Source organism: Symsagittifera roscoffensis, chromosome 7, assembly GCF_963678635.1.
Source record: "Symsagittifera roscoffensis chromosome 7, txSymRosc1.1, whole genome shotgun sequence".
In the NCBI taxonomy this organism is placed as follows: domain Eukaryota; kingdom Metazoa; phylum Xenacoelomorpha; order Acoela; family Convolutidae; genus Symsagittifera; species Symsagittifera roscoffensis.
Window position 1 is genome coordinate 42,299,177 of NC_087068.1, and position 17,271 is coordinate 42,316,447.

General features: G+C 35.2%; 1 protein-coding gene across 3 annotated transcripts in view; it reads right to left on the bottom strand.

Annotated features, from left to right (window-relative positions):
• Positions 1–17,271, bottom strand: part of LOC134851855 (dynein axonemal heavy chain 5-like) — a 169,783-nt gene that overhangs the window by 43,445 nt on the left and 109,067 nt on the right. For all 3 annotated transcript variants that reach the window (XM_063868125.1, XM_063868127.1, XM_063868126.1), the window contains 10 exons: positions 16,953–17,184; positions 16,362–16,668; positions 15,954–16,167; positions 15,538–15,656; positions 15,057–15,258; positions 13,715–13,950; positions 13,304–13,453; positions 8,073–8,210; positions 7,656–7,894; positions 5,986–6,226 (listed from right to left, as the gene is read on the bottom strand). In XM_063868125.1, the coding sequence (XP_063724195.1) occupies positions 5,986–6,226; positions 7,656–7,894; positions 8,073–8,210; positions 13,304–13,453; positions 13,715–13,950; positions 15,057–15,258; positions 15,538–15,656; positions 15,954–16,167; positions 16,362–16,668; positions 16,953–17,184 (2,078 nt within the window). The remainder of the gene's footprint in view (positions 1–5,985; positions 6,227–7,655; positions 7,895–8,072; positions 8,211–13,303; positions 13,454–13,714; positions 13,951–15,056; positions 15,259–15,537; positions 15,657–15,953; positions 16,168–16,361; positions 16,669–16,952; positions 17,185–17,271) is intronic.

Consider the following 17,271-nt stretch of genomic DNA (forward strand, 5'->3'; position numbering starts at 1 on the left):
AACACGAAACAAGCGATATATTTTTTGCTCTGAATAGTTTCAGATTAGAACTACTTACAGTTTAGAACTTTTTTTAGTGGGGGAAAAACTAGGTTGGATGTCGAGTGCGGTTTTTCAGTTGACTCAGATCCAGCGATAAACTTCAGATGTTGTCCATCTGTATCTTAAACTTCGGATCAAGATACCGAACTTAACGTTATTGCTTATCGACTTCATTTAAATAAGTTGTGAAAGAATTTTCCTTCAAACTTACGATCATACAACCTTCAAATGTTTCAAAATTAAAAGAAAACAGCAACTGAAAAAAGTTTTGAAAACATATAGCTTTTTCGTGTTTTTGTTTTTAATTTTAATAAACATTACAGTGCTGATTTAAATTATCCGGACAAAACGAACAAAACTTGAATTTTCAAACGCGTTTCTCTCAAATTGGGTTAAAATCAGACAAAAAGTGAAGAGGACAAAAGTTGCTTAGAATTTCACCAGAATTAATATGGTGCCATTTTTTCTCCGAAATTCTCAACAAAAATTTTGCCCCAAAAGTGGGTCATTTTGGCTTTTTTCAATTAATCAAGAATTACGCTGAAACTACTTTGTTAATTGATATGAAAGTTATATCACAGGAAGCCTATTACGCAGTTCAACAAAGTTTAAGAGGGGTGAAATTTCCAAAAATTTGCGCAAATTGTTTAAAATTTATTTTTAAACAGAGATTCTGGGTTTTATATAGTAAAAATCACATTTATTGACTATCAAGTGAAAATTTTTTCATTTATACTGGTTTTTGGAAATTTATCCCTTCTTAAACTTTGTTGAACTGCGTAAGAGGCTTCCTGTGATATAACTTTCATATCAATTAACAAAGTAGTTTCAGCGTAATTCTTGATTAATTGAAAAAAGCCAAAATGACCCACTTTTGGGGCAAAATTTTTGTTGAGAATTTCGGAGAAAAAATGGCACTATATTAATTCTGGTGAAATTCTAAGCAACTTTTGTCCTCTTCACTTTTTGTCTAATCTTAACCCAATTTGAGAAAAACGCGTTTGAAAATTCAAGTTTTGTTCGTTTTGTCCGGATAATTTATATCAGCACTGTATAATTTAATTTAATTTTTCAGACTATCAGTTTGCATATGCTGTACTTTATTTCTACCAAAATTCCTCCTACTTCCGTTTATTTCAACTCTTTTATTGGATCTATTTGCTGTCTGAGACACCAAATATCCGCAATTGATTTTTTTTCTTCTTTTTTTATCATTTTTACATGTACCTCTCAAGAATTTTATGCTAGGTACTGTAAGCTAAATTTTTTGACAGGTTCCATTTCCATTCCGCATAAATTATTTGCCTTTTTTTATACTGCGTCACGCTTTTTTTCACGTGATTTTTCCTCTTCCCTTAGAATGCGATTGCCGTTCTAGAAAACGTTGGCGTTTGCGATATTACAAAAACGTCTGCAATATAAAACTTGTCTTTTCAGGATTTCTTCATATAGCTAAGCGCGAAAAAGTATAATGCATCTGAAGAAATTTAATACCTCTGTTACGAAAAAGCGGAAAAATCAACCGGTTAAAACAGAAAATATCCCAGTAAATCCCATTTGAGACAGCTAAGACTGTGTCAGTTTTGTATTTTACTTTTTTCCAACTTACAAGGAAAACACGTGGCACTATTAGTCACCCGTCTATTCTGAGAGTCTGACACAAATTCAAAAGAGAAATTAATATATTTTTTATAGTATGCATTTTCAGTGCTGCGGTTTTATTAGTTTGAAAATTACAATACATTATAGCTATAATTTTTTACCGCTAACTCAAAATCAATACAATACGATTATTATTAGCAATGTAATCAGGTCAATTTAATTTAACAGTGAGCGACTACTAAACTGTAATTGAATCTTTACCACTTCTAATTTTTTCACATTCTGCTTTGCGCTTCAGTTGGTCGTATTTTTCTACCTCAAATTAATTTTCTTAAGATTTTATTTGCTTACTACTTAAAACTTGGTCATGAGTTAACAGATAAAAGTACACAAATTTAGTTATTTTTCGCTGAAGTTCTCAAACTTGAGGCTATTTCTTGTCTGATCGACCTACGTGATAGTGCTAACTTCTACTTTCTACGTAATAATACCAGTTCCATAACTTCATGCGATTTAATATACTTATATGGTAAGAAGCCAACTGTTGTCCCGGGAAACTTGTTGTCTCCAATTTGTGGTACGACTGTCAGTTCAAACTATCTAATAGTTAAGAACTAGAATCAAATTGGTTCTCGCAATCTTCCCATTTTTCCAAATTTAAGTTACATTTAATAAACACAGAAGTCTTTACTCTGCTATTTTTCCGACCTTCTCAATTGATTTCTATAATGGTAAAAATAAATGTATTCCGAAAAATATTAATCGAGTGACCGTGAGCTCGTTAATGATCCCCTCTCTATGGCCCCTAGTAACGAATTTTCTTTCCTACGATTAGCTAATCTAACTGTTAAGCACAAACGAATTTCGAACCTTGCACCGAACACCCTTTTCTGCTAAAGAGGGTAGGAATTTTTTCATATAACTTTGTGATTCATTAAAGTTATTTTATCTAGATTGTTATTTTATAAGATGTTTGCATTTTTGCAACGCCCCCAAACTAGTTACGAAATATTTCATCCTGGTCTTAAATTTGCTCATCAAACTTTGAACTTCCCGTGTAGTTTCCACTAAACCCACAGAATAAGAACTTTGATCAAATTGATCTTTGCAAATCAGATCTATAAAATCACGTAGATGTAATGATTACACGTTTAATGGCATTTCTCAGACTGAGTAAATTTGGTTTTAACCCCAAGTTTTGTTTTTCAGGTCACGCCATGGCACCCTAACAGCAGATTATTTCACATGCCGAACTTATTGCATCTCCATTTGATCACGTTTCACCTAATTATAACACAACAGTTATGCAAAATATTTGCATCATCTAAAAAAAACTAAAATTATCATCCAGACGTCTTTCATAATTTTCTTCTTCCGTCCAATGTCCATACATTCATAGCGGTCTGATTTCATTGTTTAAGACTTGATATATTTGAGACAAAAATTGGTCACAACAATTACCCTTTAAAGATTTGTATCAGGCTGATTTCACTGACTCGCCTTTATACCTAGTTATCTATTCTATCTACTTGGTTGATCTAATTATTTGATGCTCTTCGGTTATTTTGGTTACATGTGCCTATTAATCTCACTTCATTTTATGTAATCGACCTCGATTTCAGCTTGCAATGGTCTCATCGCAATTTCAGAAGAGGTTTATGTAAATACTGTTACAGTCTCCTGTTGATTTATGAGTTTGGGTTGACGTTTGAAGTCAGTTCTTCAAATTTGAGTGAAAACATACCATCTTTATAAATATAGAATTTTGCCTTAGCTTTAGCTTGCTCTGACAACTTCTTTTACTGCAAACTTGATTACTTAGGTGCAGTCAGTTCGGAAAAACTAAAGTATCTTCTATTTAATTAGTCGTGAGCTTAGATTGAACAAATTCTGACCTGTTCAATCTGAGGTCTTAAACTGGCCGACTAAAAGTCGAAGCTCATCAATTGAAGTTACTTTGTGTCAATCAGTTTTGTGGAAAAGGTACAAAAAAATCCAAATTTTGATTAAAGGAGCTTTCCCTTACAACGAGGATTTATTATTCGTTTGTACATTAATTATTTGTCTGAAATCATACAAAGTATTAGGTATTTCTAATTGACTCAAAAATAGTTGAAGTGTTCTGAACATGTTTGATTCGTCTGAGTACTTGATATTATTACATGGAGACTGTTACACTCTACTAAAAGACGACCTTCAGAAATATTTCAGTGTGAAGGGGTTCGAAGTTCAGAGAACTTTAACTCGAACAGTCGAACTTTTCCAGTCGCCTCTTACTCGGAAATACATGCCAGTCGAGTTGAAATTGAAACGAGAAGAGACGAGTCAATGTGTAGTCGTGAAAAAATACGACGAGAAGATTTTGAACACGACAAACGAGAAAGAATATCACCGAATGCTTCTAATTCTAAGTTGGTCGCCCTCAGCTAATGCGAAATTAGCGACTTTGATTTCGAATCTACAAGGAGACAAAAATAATTTTCCGGGTGAAATTGTAGTGAAAATAACCCAAGCTCAGAAACCAGAGACAAAACTAGAATTGAAAAGTCAATTTCCAGATATAAACATTATAAGAGACGACAAAGAACTTTTTGCATTTTTCGATGAAATATTTGATCTTTGACCTCAAATGTTACTCTATTTTGCCTAATTTTGTTACTTTTGACGTGAAAATTATTTTTATTGGTTCGGCTCTTTTTCCTTTCCCCCCACCTCACATCAGCATAGATTTTATGGTGTAACCCTGGGTCAAGTATATGTTTGTCATGTCATAATTAGTCCGCATGGTAAATTTTGTAACAATCGGAAAATGTGAACAAAAAAAACTACTTTTAAATTCCCCGGGGGGGGGGGGGGGGAGGAAAAAGAGCTATTGGGTTCTTTTGTTTCTTAAAAATCTCAAAATGTAATTTTGAAACTAATTTCTGCCTCGAATTTTCTGTTGCTCAAACTGGTGCTTGAAGTTTTACCTTTTGCGTTTCCTATATCATTTGTAGTGTTTTGCTGTTATCATACTTTTAGAAACTGCCTCTAGTTTTTATACAAGTAAGTGATCAGAAAATAGATTTTTTTTTTCATTTTTTTTACAACTGAGACTGTAGCTGTTGTCATTACTATTTTTATGATGTCGTCTACTTTGAAAACGAAAAAGTATATAATATAGGTGAAGTTACTAGCAGATCATTTATCTAGTTATGTTGCAAAATTTTAACGCCGATTCGTCTGAAAAAAAAAAACACAAAGTCATCCGAAAAAGCCATTTAAAACTAAACCACACGAAAAAAACTTATGCTCACATTTGCTAGAGCAAATGTATTGCAAATATGCCGTAAACTTATCCCGCTAACAACTTTTTTCACAGTATTCATCTCCTATAGGCCTCTGTTGAAAGTTAATTGCGATAGAAGTTTTTTAAGCATGTTTGCATTTTAAATATTTTTAAGCATTGTTCCATTTTAAGTACCTGTTTGTAAGCCGATATAACATAGCCGAAAAGCTTCAAGCCGAACAAACCTTTTTTTACCCTATAACTTCATTAGAACTAAAATTCATTAAACAAAGTTTCGAGTGATAATTTTGTTCTAGTGCTTAGTTAAGGACGACAATTGTCCTCGATATATATCTTCAAAATTGTTTTTCATTCGAAACAAATCGTGTTAGTAAAATTTTGTAGATGTAGCTGTTCATTTTTTCCCTTTTTCCGACTTTGTTACTTCCGGCTAATATTTTGTGGCGATGTTATGGTTAAGATGTATCGCAAGTGGTGCAAAGCTCTGCTTCGCCTCTGTCTCTAACTATTTCTGCTTCGCCTGTAAGTATAACTATTTTTGCTTCGCCTCTGAGTATAACTATTTCTGCTTCGCCTCTAAGTATAACTATTTTTGCTTCGCCTCTGAGTATAACTAATTCTGCTTCTTCTCTGTATAAGTATTTCAAAAATTTCTTCTACCATGAGAAAATTGATTATATAAAACTCGATGAAGGTAAACAGTTCATGAAACTTTTGGTGAAACGTCCAGGGAACTTCGAAGCGCTTGATGAGGCATATTGCAGTTTTGTGGCAACCAGAATCAAGCAAAATCCGAATTCTAAGTTTCTCCCAATTTTATGGTAGGAACAACAAACCTTTGTGGGGGACAGTGTTACCATAGCTATAAAAAAGATTGTAAAAAAAACAATTCAACTAGTTTTAAGTCGAAAAGAGGTTACATGAATGCTTATATTCTAAGTGTTTTTGCTTCTGTGACAGTGCGTACTGTATATTCCAAAGTTTTTTCTAACAATTGAATTCGTAGTGGGAATAGAATACAAATACAGAATTATTTGCTCTGAAAAACGAACCTCAATATCTTCTCTGTGCTTGTAGAGATCGCACTCGAGGATGCTCTTCATGCTGAACTGGTCGCTCTCGTAATCCAGCTCCCTTCCCACCAGTTGGGAGATCCTGTCCCAATGACGTCTCTGCATGGCCTTGTTCGCCATCTGTTCCAACAGGGGAACCAGTTCGGAAAATTCGTCTAGTTTCCGCTTCAACTCGTCAAATGCCGCGTAGTCTTTGAGACCCTTAGGAAGTTTGCGACACCTGAATGTTTCAAATAGGTTGCAACCCGGTTTATTCAAGGCATGATAAAAACATAGCCAACAGACAGCTGGAAATGAGTGAATGATTTTCAATGAAAAAAATATAAAGGTCTTTGAATTTTGAGAAAAATTTATGAATGTTTTTTTTTTGGATAAAATTAACTCAATTTGAGAATATTGGAATGTTAGATAAGTTTTTTATTCCGCTGAGAAATCTTAAAATTAAATTCCACTTCGATAGTACAGTGCTGATATATCATTCAGACAAAATGAACAAAATTAGAAAGTTCAAACGCGCTTTTATCAGATTGGGTTACGATTAGGCAAAAATGAAGAGAGAGCGGAAGTTGTTTAGAGTTTTACCGGAATTATATGGTGTAATTTATTTTGCTAATTTCGGAGCCAAATTCTTACACCAAAAATGGGTCATTTCGACTTTTTTAAGTTAATCAAAAATTACGCCGAAACTACCAAGTTAAATTAATAAAAAAATTTAAATCGAAAAATCCTCTTAGACAGTTTAACAAAGTCTTAGAATAATAAAATTCCAAAAGTTTGCGCAAAACGTTTGAAGTTTGTTTGTCGGCAAATATTTTGGTTTTATATAGTAAAAATCACATTTTTTGGCGATCATGAAAAATATTGTCTCCATACAGGTTTTTGGAGATTTTAATTTCCTAGAACTTTGTTGGGCTGTGTAAGAGGCTCTTTTTGATATAATTTTATTATCAATTGACTGGGTAGTTTCAGTGTAATTTTTGATTAACTTAACAGCTGAAGTGAACCATTTTTGGTGTAAAATTTTGGTTACGAAATTTGCAAAAAAATGCACCATATTAATTCTGGTAAAAGTTCAAGCAGCTTCTGTGCTCTTCTTTCTTGTCTACTCTAAAACAAATTCGATAAAAACGCATTTGTAGCTTTCAATGTTGCTTTTGTTGTCCGGATATTTTAAATCAGAACTGAAAATCGATCACGTTTTTTTGCACCAATTCCTCTTTCGTATTGAGAGCAAATTTTGCCTGCCTTTTAGCAAATGAATTTGAATTGAACTCTAGAACTCTAAAAATGCACATATACCTAAGGGCATTCATAAATGCGTTAATATAAATGAATGCACTTTCTGTAGTTATTAGAGCATTTTAAGACCTTTCCTGAAACAAAAAAATAATCACGACCTATATAAGAGTCTGAACTACATTCATCGACTCGGAAATTTATGTTCATCTGTTATTAACGATATCGAATAAGTTTTTTATATGCTTTTTGCGAAAATGTTTTGAAACTTATCAAAAGTTCACATCTAATACATGACAAAATTGCGCTTTGTTTTGCCAACAATTTTCTGCAGGTGCAGAATTTAGGCCAGTAAAAAATGTGACGGTGCTGAGTTCTGAACCCGTATCCTTCTGGCTAAAAAAGCAGCGTACCTGTTTTGGAACTCAGTCAGTTCCGCTCCGAACTCCTCCACATTCAAATCAGCCCAGAGTTTCTCCTTGTATTTATCGATGCAATCCATTACACTCTCGTAGAGGGTGTAGAGACGACTGAGCAGCTTCAGTTCTTTCTCTATCGCCATTAGTCTGGGGAATTCAGTCTGGGGTAGGCCGAATAGCTGTTCGCCTCTGTGGTATGTCTCGTACGATCGCTTCAGTGCGTCGAATCGGTTCTGGAAAAGATTTTTTAAATCCAGAAGTTCATCTAGGTTAACTATATTAGCAATTTTTCTGATTTTTTGATGAATTCCACAAATTTTATTTTGAGCAAAATGAACTAAAATACATGAGCTTTTTTCAAAAATTAAATTGACTAAAATAACTGTCACTGTGATGGTTTTTTAAGCTGACCTGGAATATGTGCATGGCTGTTGCTGCCTCCCTGGGGTCTGTCATCTTGTCGGGACTGAGGGGTCCTTTCTGCTCGTAGTCCCCGTAGAACTGATCCGTCTCTACCGCAAACTCCTGTACTCGGTCTTGCAGATTGCCCTAGTAAAGGAACACAAACGTAGAGACAAGAAAAATGAGCTAAGAAACAGTCGCGTTGTTCTTTTTACGTTTGCTGCATAAAATCTTCGTTTAAAATACGTTCGCTTTCAACAATTCAATATGGCCTTACTGCAAAAACTTTCTTTGACGGATTTGAATAATGGAGACTCTGTTAGATTACTTCTTGAGCAATTAATAAAACAGATCGATTCCCAACAGAATGAAATTATAGAATTACGGGGTGAGAATGACAGGCTTCTTTACGACAATCATGAGTTGGAAAAAAGAGTTACGAAAGTGGAAAGGTATTCCTCATTTATGTGTTTAACATTTCATGGTGTGTCGGATGGTGGTGAGTACCCTGTCCATTCAATTGTGAAGATACTAAGGTCAGTAAATATTTCAATTCAGCCCCAGGACATCGTCGCGTGTCATTATTTACCAGGTAAAGGTCGAAATCGTCCGATTATTGTCAAGTTTTTGTATAATCACCAGCGAGATGCTGTATGGAATAAGAGATTCGATTTTTGGGATGATTTAACTGGAAATAAAATTCATGTAAACGAACGATTGGCAGAAAAAGATAGGGAAATTATGAACTACTGCAGACGGGACAAAAATCTACTAGCATCTACTCGTAAGAATCAAGTCCAGATTAAAAAGTACAATTCATATGGCAGATGGCAACCAATTGATAACAAGAAGGATGTCGATATTTATATGGGAAATGATATCTCAGTAACTACTGACAATGAAAAATATACGGATGTTATTCAAAATGCTACTGATTCCGACGATGTTCAATATCCAAAATCTTATTCTTTTTTGGGAACTCCGGGGAAAAGGAAAAGGAACGTTGCTTTTAGATCACCGGATAGTCATGAATCGCAAAATGATATACAAGAGCGGAAACTTGATAAACTATGCTGTTTGGTGGAAAAACTCATTGAAAGCCATTCTCCACCTCCTAAGAAAATGACTACCAGTGGTGATGTTGTTAGCGATGATAATATGGGCAGCAGCGAAGAAAAAGATCAACCTGAAAATTAAAAAGAGTTTCTGAACATCAGAAAAATATCTCTTTTTTCCTGTGTTAAAGCTTTATTTTTGATTTTAAAGGGATTTCTAATGGGTAACGACGGGGACATACTTTTCTTAAACATTCAATCACTGCGCAACCATCATGACCAATTAAAAGTTCTTGTTGCTTCACTAAAATGCAACCATATGTCGTTGCCTTATGCGAAACTTGGTTAAGTGACAATGATCCCTTGGAACTTTATAACTTGGACGGCTACCAAGAAGGAGTTTTTGTTAACCGTCAAAAAAGTAGGGGTGGGGGTTTAGCATTTTTCATAAAAGATCAAATTGACTTTTCGCACGAAATTTTATCGAATGAACTAGAAAATGTTGTCTTAACTTTAACTCTAGGAAGTAAACAGAAACTAAACGTTTGTTTGATGTATCGACCGCCATCAATCAATTCAAAGCATTTCTTAACGCAATTTGAGGATTTACTCGTGAATTTGAATTCAAAACAATGTCAGAACTCAATCATTGTGGGAGATATGAATTTAGATATTCTGGACGTGTCGCGCAATTCTCGATTAATTGATGAATATAAATTGATACTTAGTTTTTTTGGATTCTTCATATCAAATAGTGAAGCAACAAGAGAAACCGCATCTAGTTCTACCTGTATTGATCATATCATCAGTAAATATGATATGAGCGTAACTACTTTAAAAACTTCTCTAAGTGATCATTATGCGCTAGTTGCCTCTATTGGACCTTTTTTGGATGATAGTGACAATTCTAAGATAGGTCGAAACTTGAAAATCTTGAACAGAAATGAAAATATTTTGAAATTCTTGTTTGTTTTGCATCAAAATCTCAATAATTGCAATATGGCAACACTTGATGACATGTTGACCGATTTAACAAAAATGTGTCTGGATGTTTTTGACCGTTTTTGCCCCCAACAAACATTACTAAGGAAAAAACACAAAGACTGGATCACCAATGATATCAAAAAAATGTGTAAAAAGAGAGATCGTCTTCATGCCAAAATGATTAAGAAATCTTCACTAGAGAAAATTAATTGCTTCCGAATGTTTAGAAATAAGGTAAAAATGGCAATTAGGCGTGCTCAAAGAGACTATCATGATAAGAAAATTGAAAAATGTACATCATCAAAACAAATGTTTCAAGCTTTTAATCGTTTTTGTGGAAAACGAAAACCAGCCCAAAAAGAGATTGAACCAAACTTACTTAATGATTTCTTCGTCAATATTGGTAAGCACCTGAGCAATTCTCTGCCACTTGTTGGTTCTGCTTCTCAAAACTTAGACAGAAACATATCAAGTTTTGTAATTTTTAAAACGGATGAACATGAAGTGTTTAAGGTAATAGGGGCCTTAAAAACTAAAACTTCAAGTGGTCATGATGGTCTTTCAACTAAAATGATTAAATTATGTTCACCAGTCATATCTGTTTTCCTGGCAAACGTTTTTAATAAATGTTTTGATACAGCATATTTTCCAGATGCTTGTAAAATTGCAAAAATTGTCGCTTTTCTGAAAGAAGGAGAAAAAGAAAATCCCAGTAATTATCGACCTATTAGTCTTTTGACAGTTTTTAGCAAAATTTTTGAAAAAATAATTTATAAAAGAATGCTAGTTTTCATTAACAAAAACAATATTATAATACCGGAACAGTTTGGTTTCCGCGAAAAACATTCTTGTATCCATGCTGTCCTACGAGTTACTGAATTCATGCGAAAAACGATTGAGACAAAAAATATGGGCTTGGCACTTTTTATTGATCTGAGAAAAGCATTTGATACAGTTAACCATTGCATTCTTCTGGAAAAATTATGCGCGTACGGTTTTAGAGGAAAATTCAACAAATTGATATTAAGTTATTTGACAAACAGACAACAATTTGTTGTTAATTCGAACGGTACTTCTAGGCAACAGGTAATATCGTACGGAGTTCCGCAGGGCTCTGTTCTTGGACCCCTTTTTTTCTTACTTTACATTAACGACATAAATAAAATTGTTTCAAAATCGGAATTAAATCTTTTTGCGGACGACACTGCTATTCTTGCTTCTTTCCCAACAACAAGGGTAAATGATTACTTTAAAAATGATTTGCTGAAAACAGATGACTGGTGTGTGCGAAATAAATTGTCGATAAGCTCTACAAAATGTAAAATCTTACCATTTGGTAAACAATGTTTGGATAATGACTTTTCACTTGCGGGTGAAAACATAGGATTTACAAATAGTTTCAAATACTTGGGTGTTATCATTGATAGTCAACTCAAATTTACAGACCATGTTGAAACTGTGTGCAGAAAACTAGGCCGATTTAACGGAATTATGTATAAGGGCAGGGTAGCTTTTTCTCGCAAAATGCTGTTAAAGTTCTACCTGGCATATGTGGTACCTATAATTTCATATGGTCTGCTTGTTTATGGGAGTACTAGCAAAACAAATTTAGAAAAAATTTATATCTGCCAGAAAAGAATTCTCCGTACTATATTCTTCAAACGCAAATACGATCACATAACAACAAAGTTTAATGATCTGGGCATTGATACAGTTCATGAAATTTATTTAACTCAACTTTTTAAAGAAACCATTTTTCAATATTTAAAACGTTCACCTCTTGATTTTCTAAACGTCAGTAATTATAGTAATAAACGAAATACACGTTCTACTTCTAACGGAATGATTCCGTTTTATCGCTGTAGGACAAAAACTATGGAAAACTCCCTTTCATGCAAAATCGTTAAATGTTTCAATTTTTTGATGTCAAATAAACTCCTACCCGATAAAATCGAAACGTACTCTCAAGAACAGCTGTCAAAATTTTTAAAGGTTTTCAAAAGAAATTACATTTTAGACAATGTACAGCTGGTCGACAACTTTTTCTGATTTGTTTACCCGTTGTCGTTACTTAATTGTGATAGTTATCCCGGAGGGCAGCTACTTGTTAGGTTGAAAAGCCTGTTCTAGCTATCCTGATGCAGTGAGTGATTACGTATGTATTTCTTCACTGTATCGAATAATTGAATTAAATAAAACAAGTATAGCCGGTTGATGTGCAATTAGCACAGAAAGTTCCAACTCATTCAAAAACAACTAAGAGTGTTTTTCCTTTTTCGAATTTGTGTCGTGTTTTTCAGTAGTATGATGAGAGGAAAAACGAAAGCATAGAAATTTAGATAAGATAAATTTAGGTAATCATAAACGAATACATTTGCCTTGGGCAAATGAAAACCAAAACAAAACAAAAGAAACTTTTTTAAAAATTCTTATTGACAGTTATTTCTAAGTCTTGTGATTAGAAATGTTGTTGCTACTGGATACGGGATTTCGTTCCCGTAAACAACTTGGGTAAAAAGATTTCGATCGTGAAAATGTTACACGTCTACTAACTTCCTCTGTAATAAACTCAAATACGGTCAAATATTCAGCGCATCCAGCGTAGAGGTAACACACTTGCTTAAAACGAAAAAAGTTTGCAGTTCAGATCCGGCCGAGACCTATATTTTGCTAACTAGAATGTTGTGCTTTTTCGGATGAACGTCTGTCTTTTTATTTTTGTCAGCTTAGTTTCCGTCGCCCGGATTTTTTTTCAAGGTTTTCTTCAAAATTTTGAATATCATTTCTAAAGCACCATTGGTTGAGCTAATTGAGTTCCAATATTTTTTTGAGGAATTTAAGTATTATTGTTTTTGAAAAAAAAATTAAATATAAACTTTTCAAATTTTTTTTTTAATTTCGCAAAATTATTACGCGTGCGATTATTATGCCCACGATTAATAAGCTTTATCAATTTGGAACACATTTTTTCATGTAAACAACATGTTCGACGGAATCACTGAATCATTGTTCCCAAATCTGCTCTTTTGTCAACCAACAGAAATCTTTTGATCATGTCTGCATATCAGATACCTACTACTCGGCATAAGTTTTTATGGCTTAAATCACCAAATGTCATCTAACCCACTTTCAGTCGTCGGACTAATTACACAAGTTATTATAACTATCAGAAACAGGGCATAATATGTGATCTAGACTTGCCTTGAAGTTGGGCTGTATCTCTGTCAAGTGGCACTGCATCTGGAACGCCTTCTCTCGCAGTGTCTTCCACGAGAAGTTCAGAGAGTCCGTTCGATCTAACTCTTCCTTAGCCACTGGGATCTCGTAGCGTTGCAACATCGCGTAGCATTCCTGAATAAAACATTCCACGCACTTTTTAAATGAAAAACACTAATGTGTATGCAGCTCGTAAAATGTTGCCTTTTTGTCGATTTTATGATCTTTGAAAATATATTTTTTACCAAGCCTTAATTTTTTTCTACTAAAAATTTGAAGAGTCAAGCTAAATAAATGTTCACATAGCGCATAGAAAAATCTGTTTGATCAAATTTTGAACGACAATCAAAACTATTCTTTATTTTAAACCTAACAAGTAAACATTATTTTACTGACCTCCACAGGCGTGATCATCATGTCAATTCGGATCTCATTCTCCCGTATGTCTCTCAAGGAGTCCATGGCGAACCGGATATCGTCCAGATCCTTGATCTCCCTGCCCAGTTTCTTGTTCTGGTCTTCGATGAAGGCCACAATCGAGTCCATCTCTTTTCGGAACTGCACGTTGCAGTGGTGAGCCAGTTCGTCGATCCACTTTTTGTTTTCGACCTTGATGGCCAGCTTCAATTTTTCTGGAGAAACATAAAAGGTTTAATTGATTCGATTTAGAGACTCAACTATGAAAGAATTTTGGCTGTAACTATGAAATGCCACCTAAGTTTGCCTTCAAGCTGATAATTTTTTCGACGAAGTGAAAAAAATTGTATCAGTCGTACCCTGAAACAGTAGCGGATTTGGGGGATTTGACCCCCTGACGACGCAAAGGGTACCCCTTTTATTCTAATTTGAGATCTCCATTTTTGGCTGACTGGCCCTAAAAAAATTTTAAGGCGCCTCGGGGCCAATACATACTAAATTTGAGGGGGAGCTCGCGCCGAAAACACGCTATTTTTTTTTTTTTGCAAAATTTTCTAAAAAGTGCCTTAAGTTTGCCTGCGGCGGAGAAAATTTTTCGAAACAGCTGGGTCCTTATAGTGATTTGGGAGAGCTCAGAAAATCAATTTGGTCGACCGAAAAATAAAGGTCGGCAAAATTTTGAAATATTTTTGAAAATCATCCCCCCCCTCGAGAAAATCTTAGTTCCACCCGTGCCATGAAAAGAGCTTTTAGTTCTAAGATCAAAATGAATGCAAGGGAGAAAATAGAACATAGCCAACCGACAGTTAGAAAAGAGTCAATGAACGCAAGTAAACAGAAAAAAATTAACGACTCATTTTTTGAAAAAGCTCAACTTTCGAACTTTAAAGAAATAAATAAATGCTCTTAAAGCTCTTTGATTTTCTAGAATAATAAATGATAGACAGTTTTTTGATTAAATTAACCCAACTCGTTGATTAAATTTTTCTTTTGCTGGGAAAATCAATAATTAAATTCCAATTTCGAAACTAGATGTCGATCACGTTTTTCGTGACCTTAACGCTTTCGGTGTTCGATTGTGGAGTTTGATTGCTTTTTAAATAAAAAAAATGAATTGAACTTAAGAAATCGAATCTCAAACCGCGAAAAAGTTGATTTGAGCCTGAACAAATTTAAGACTTTTACTGAAAAAAAAAACGAAAAAAAAAATAAATAATTGCGACCTATATAAGAGTCTGAACAACGCTCATCGACTCTTAAACAGTTTGAAATAAATGCATTCTAACAATATTATTAAGTTCTTTTTATTTTTGATTGGCACCTGTCATGAGGTTGATGGGTCCGGCTGGGACCGAGTGTGGGATGTCGTTCACATTCTCCTCTAGATTCCTGTACTTGATGATCTCCAGGTTGAAGTCCTGCAGACTGGGTTCCTGTTGCACGAATCTCTCCAACTCCTCAGTCCTGTCCACTTCCCACAAATTCTTGAACTCATGGAACGCCTCCAGAGCTCCCTGCACCTCCTGCAGAACATGTTATTTGACACTCAAAAAGGTCTTGATTTCGATTTTTTTCTACTTGAATTTTGAAAAACAGATTCTTTTGAAAATCTCATATGTGCCTCAAAACGCATGAAAGAGATTTTCATTTTTTTTTTCATGAGCAGAATTTTTTAAAATTGGGTCTTCAGAAATGAATTTTTTGATCAAATGTGTCGAGCGAATTTCATTGCCAGGTTTTTGGGACTATCTAAAACTCAAATTTGATTAATGTGTCGTGAAGCTCAGGTGAAAAGTTCGAACTTTCTTGTTGCTGCTGACAGCAGTCTGCAAATGAGACACCAGTTTGACCACGTCTTTATTCATCTCGGCCACATTCCTGAAGTAGTTTTTGGGCGCCTGCTGGATCTGAATCTGCTCTCCTGCAAACAAAACTCGGAATCTCTTAAGATGATTTGTCCACAAGGGCCAGTATACGAACCACTTAACCATGCTCCCAGATTACATGATACATTACGCTTCTTTTTTAGAACGGACAATCAGAATTGAAGCAACTGCATGCTGTTTTGAATCTTTTTGATAGCCAATCGGAATTCGGGACTTGAAATTGCAAAGAATTTATAGTGAATTTTAGTCAGTTTTGGACAGTTTACAGAACGGTGATCCGTTGAGAATTTTTGCGCATTCTGCCGCGAGAATAGTCCCTTCCCTTTACATACCTCCGACATCAATAGTCTTATTGAATATCCATGAGTTAGCCACACTCATATTTTCCCCACTCGCGTGACTATGTACACTGGTTGTGCTGTTTCGGCGGGACAGCTTCCCTGTGGCAAGTTTGGAGGACACTTCTTCGTCGATTCCTGCGTCTCCATGGTCGGCACTAGATTTAGCAGCTGCAGTGGCGATCCGTTCTTGTTCCTGTTGTTTTGGCTGGAAAAAACTGGCCATTCAAAAAAAATCAACCTTTGATCTTTTCTGATTCATTTAACAGATCAACTGAGTTTCAACTGCAAAAGTGATTTTGAAAACTCCTGTTGTACGTCCAGGAACAGACAGAAAACCCTTAAAAGTTGGAAAAGTGTTTTCTTATAAAGACTTTGTGCTTTAGTTCTGGAATCTGTTACCGTTTTTCTGGACTTGGACCACTGTGGCACTCCCTTGCACACGCTCAGAATAGTCTGCACTGAACTGTTCACACTGCTCTGGACGTCCTCTAACGTCGGCATCATCATGATGCTCGGGATCTGCAGCACCACGTCACTCCTGAAGAAAGGCTGCTGACCCCCGTGGGATCCTGCATGGCCTGCGAATCCTGAAGATGACATGCTGGATGGTGCGTGTAATGTGTAGGTGGCCGAGACGCCAGATGTCAGGCGTTTCTTGATCTGGTCCAGGGATATTTTGATCAGTTTTACCAGAGCTTCCACGTGTCTAAACGGTAAAAATTTATTAGTTTCAGCTTTTATGCATTTTTTAATCGAACTCGCGGGACCAATTATATCACAAAAAGTCAAGAAATAACAATTCCAAAAAATAAGGATATTAATTAAGTCCTATCTAGTTTGTTGACATTCTAATGAACAGTATAATGGACGGACGCCTCTTGATACTCTTACACCATTTTTTTTCAACAACGTCTTTCTCAGGTGCTTCAATTGAATGCACAAATTCATTAAAACAAGGAGCCAAACAAGACCTTATTGTCAAATACTAACTTGTGTTCGAACTGAGTGATCAACTCCAAGGCTTCGTCCTCCAACTGCTGTTGGTATTCCTTCTTCTTCTTGGCCAGTTTGCTCTGCACATTCTTGGAGAAGGCCTGCTGTTCCGGCGGCATCTTGCCAGACACTGCAGAGGATTTCTTCCTCTGGACAGGAGTGGCCGAGTTGGATCCCTTTTTAATTGAACCACGACTCCGTTGCAGTTCGTCTTCGCCCTCGAAATCGTCTGTCAAAACAAAATTGAAGTGTTTATGAGGGGTGTGATTTTTTGAGTTAATATTTTCCAAGACATACTAAGACATTCAAAATTTTT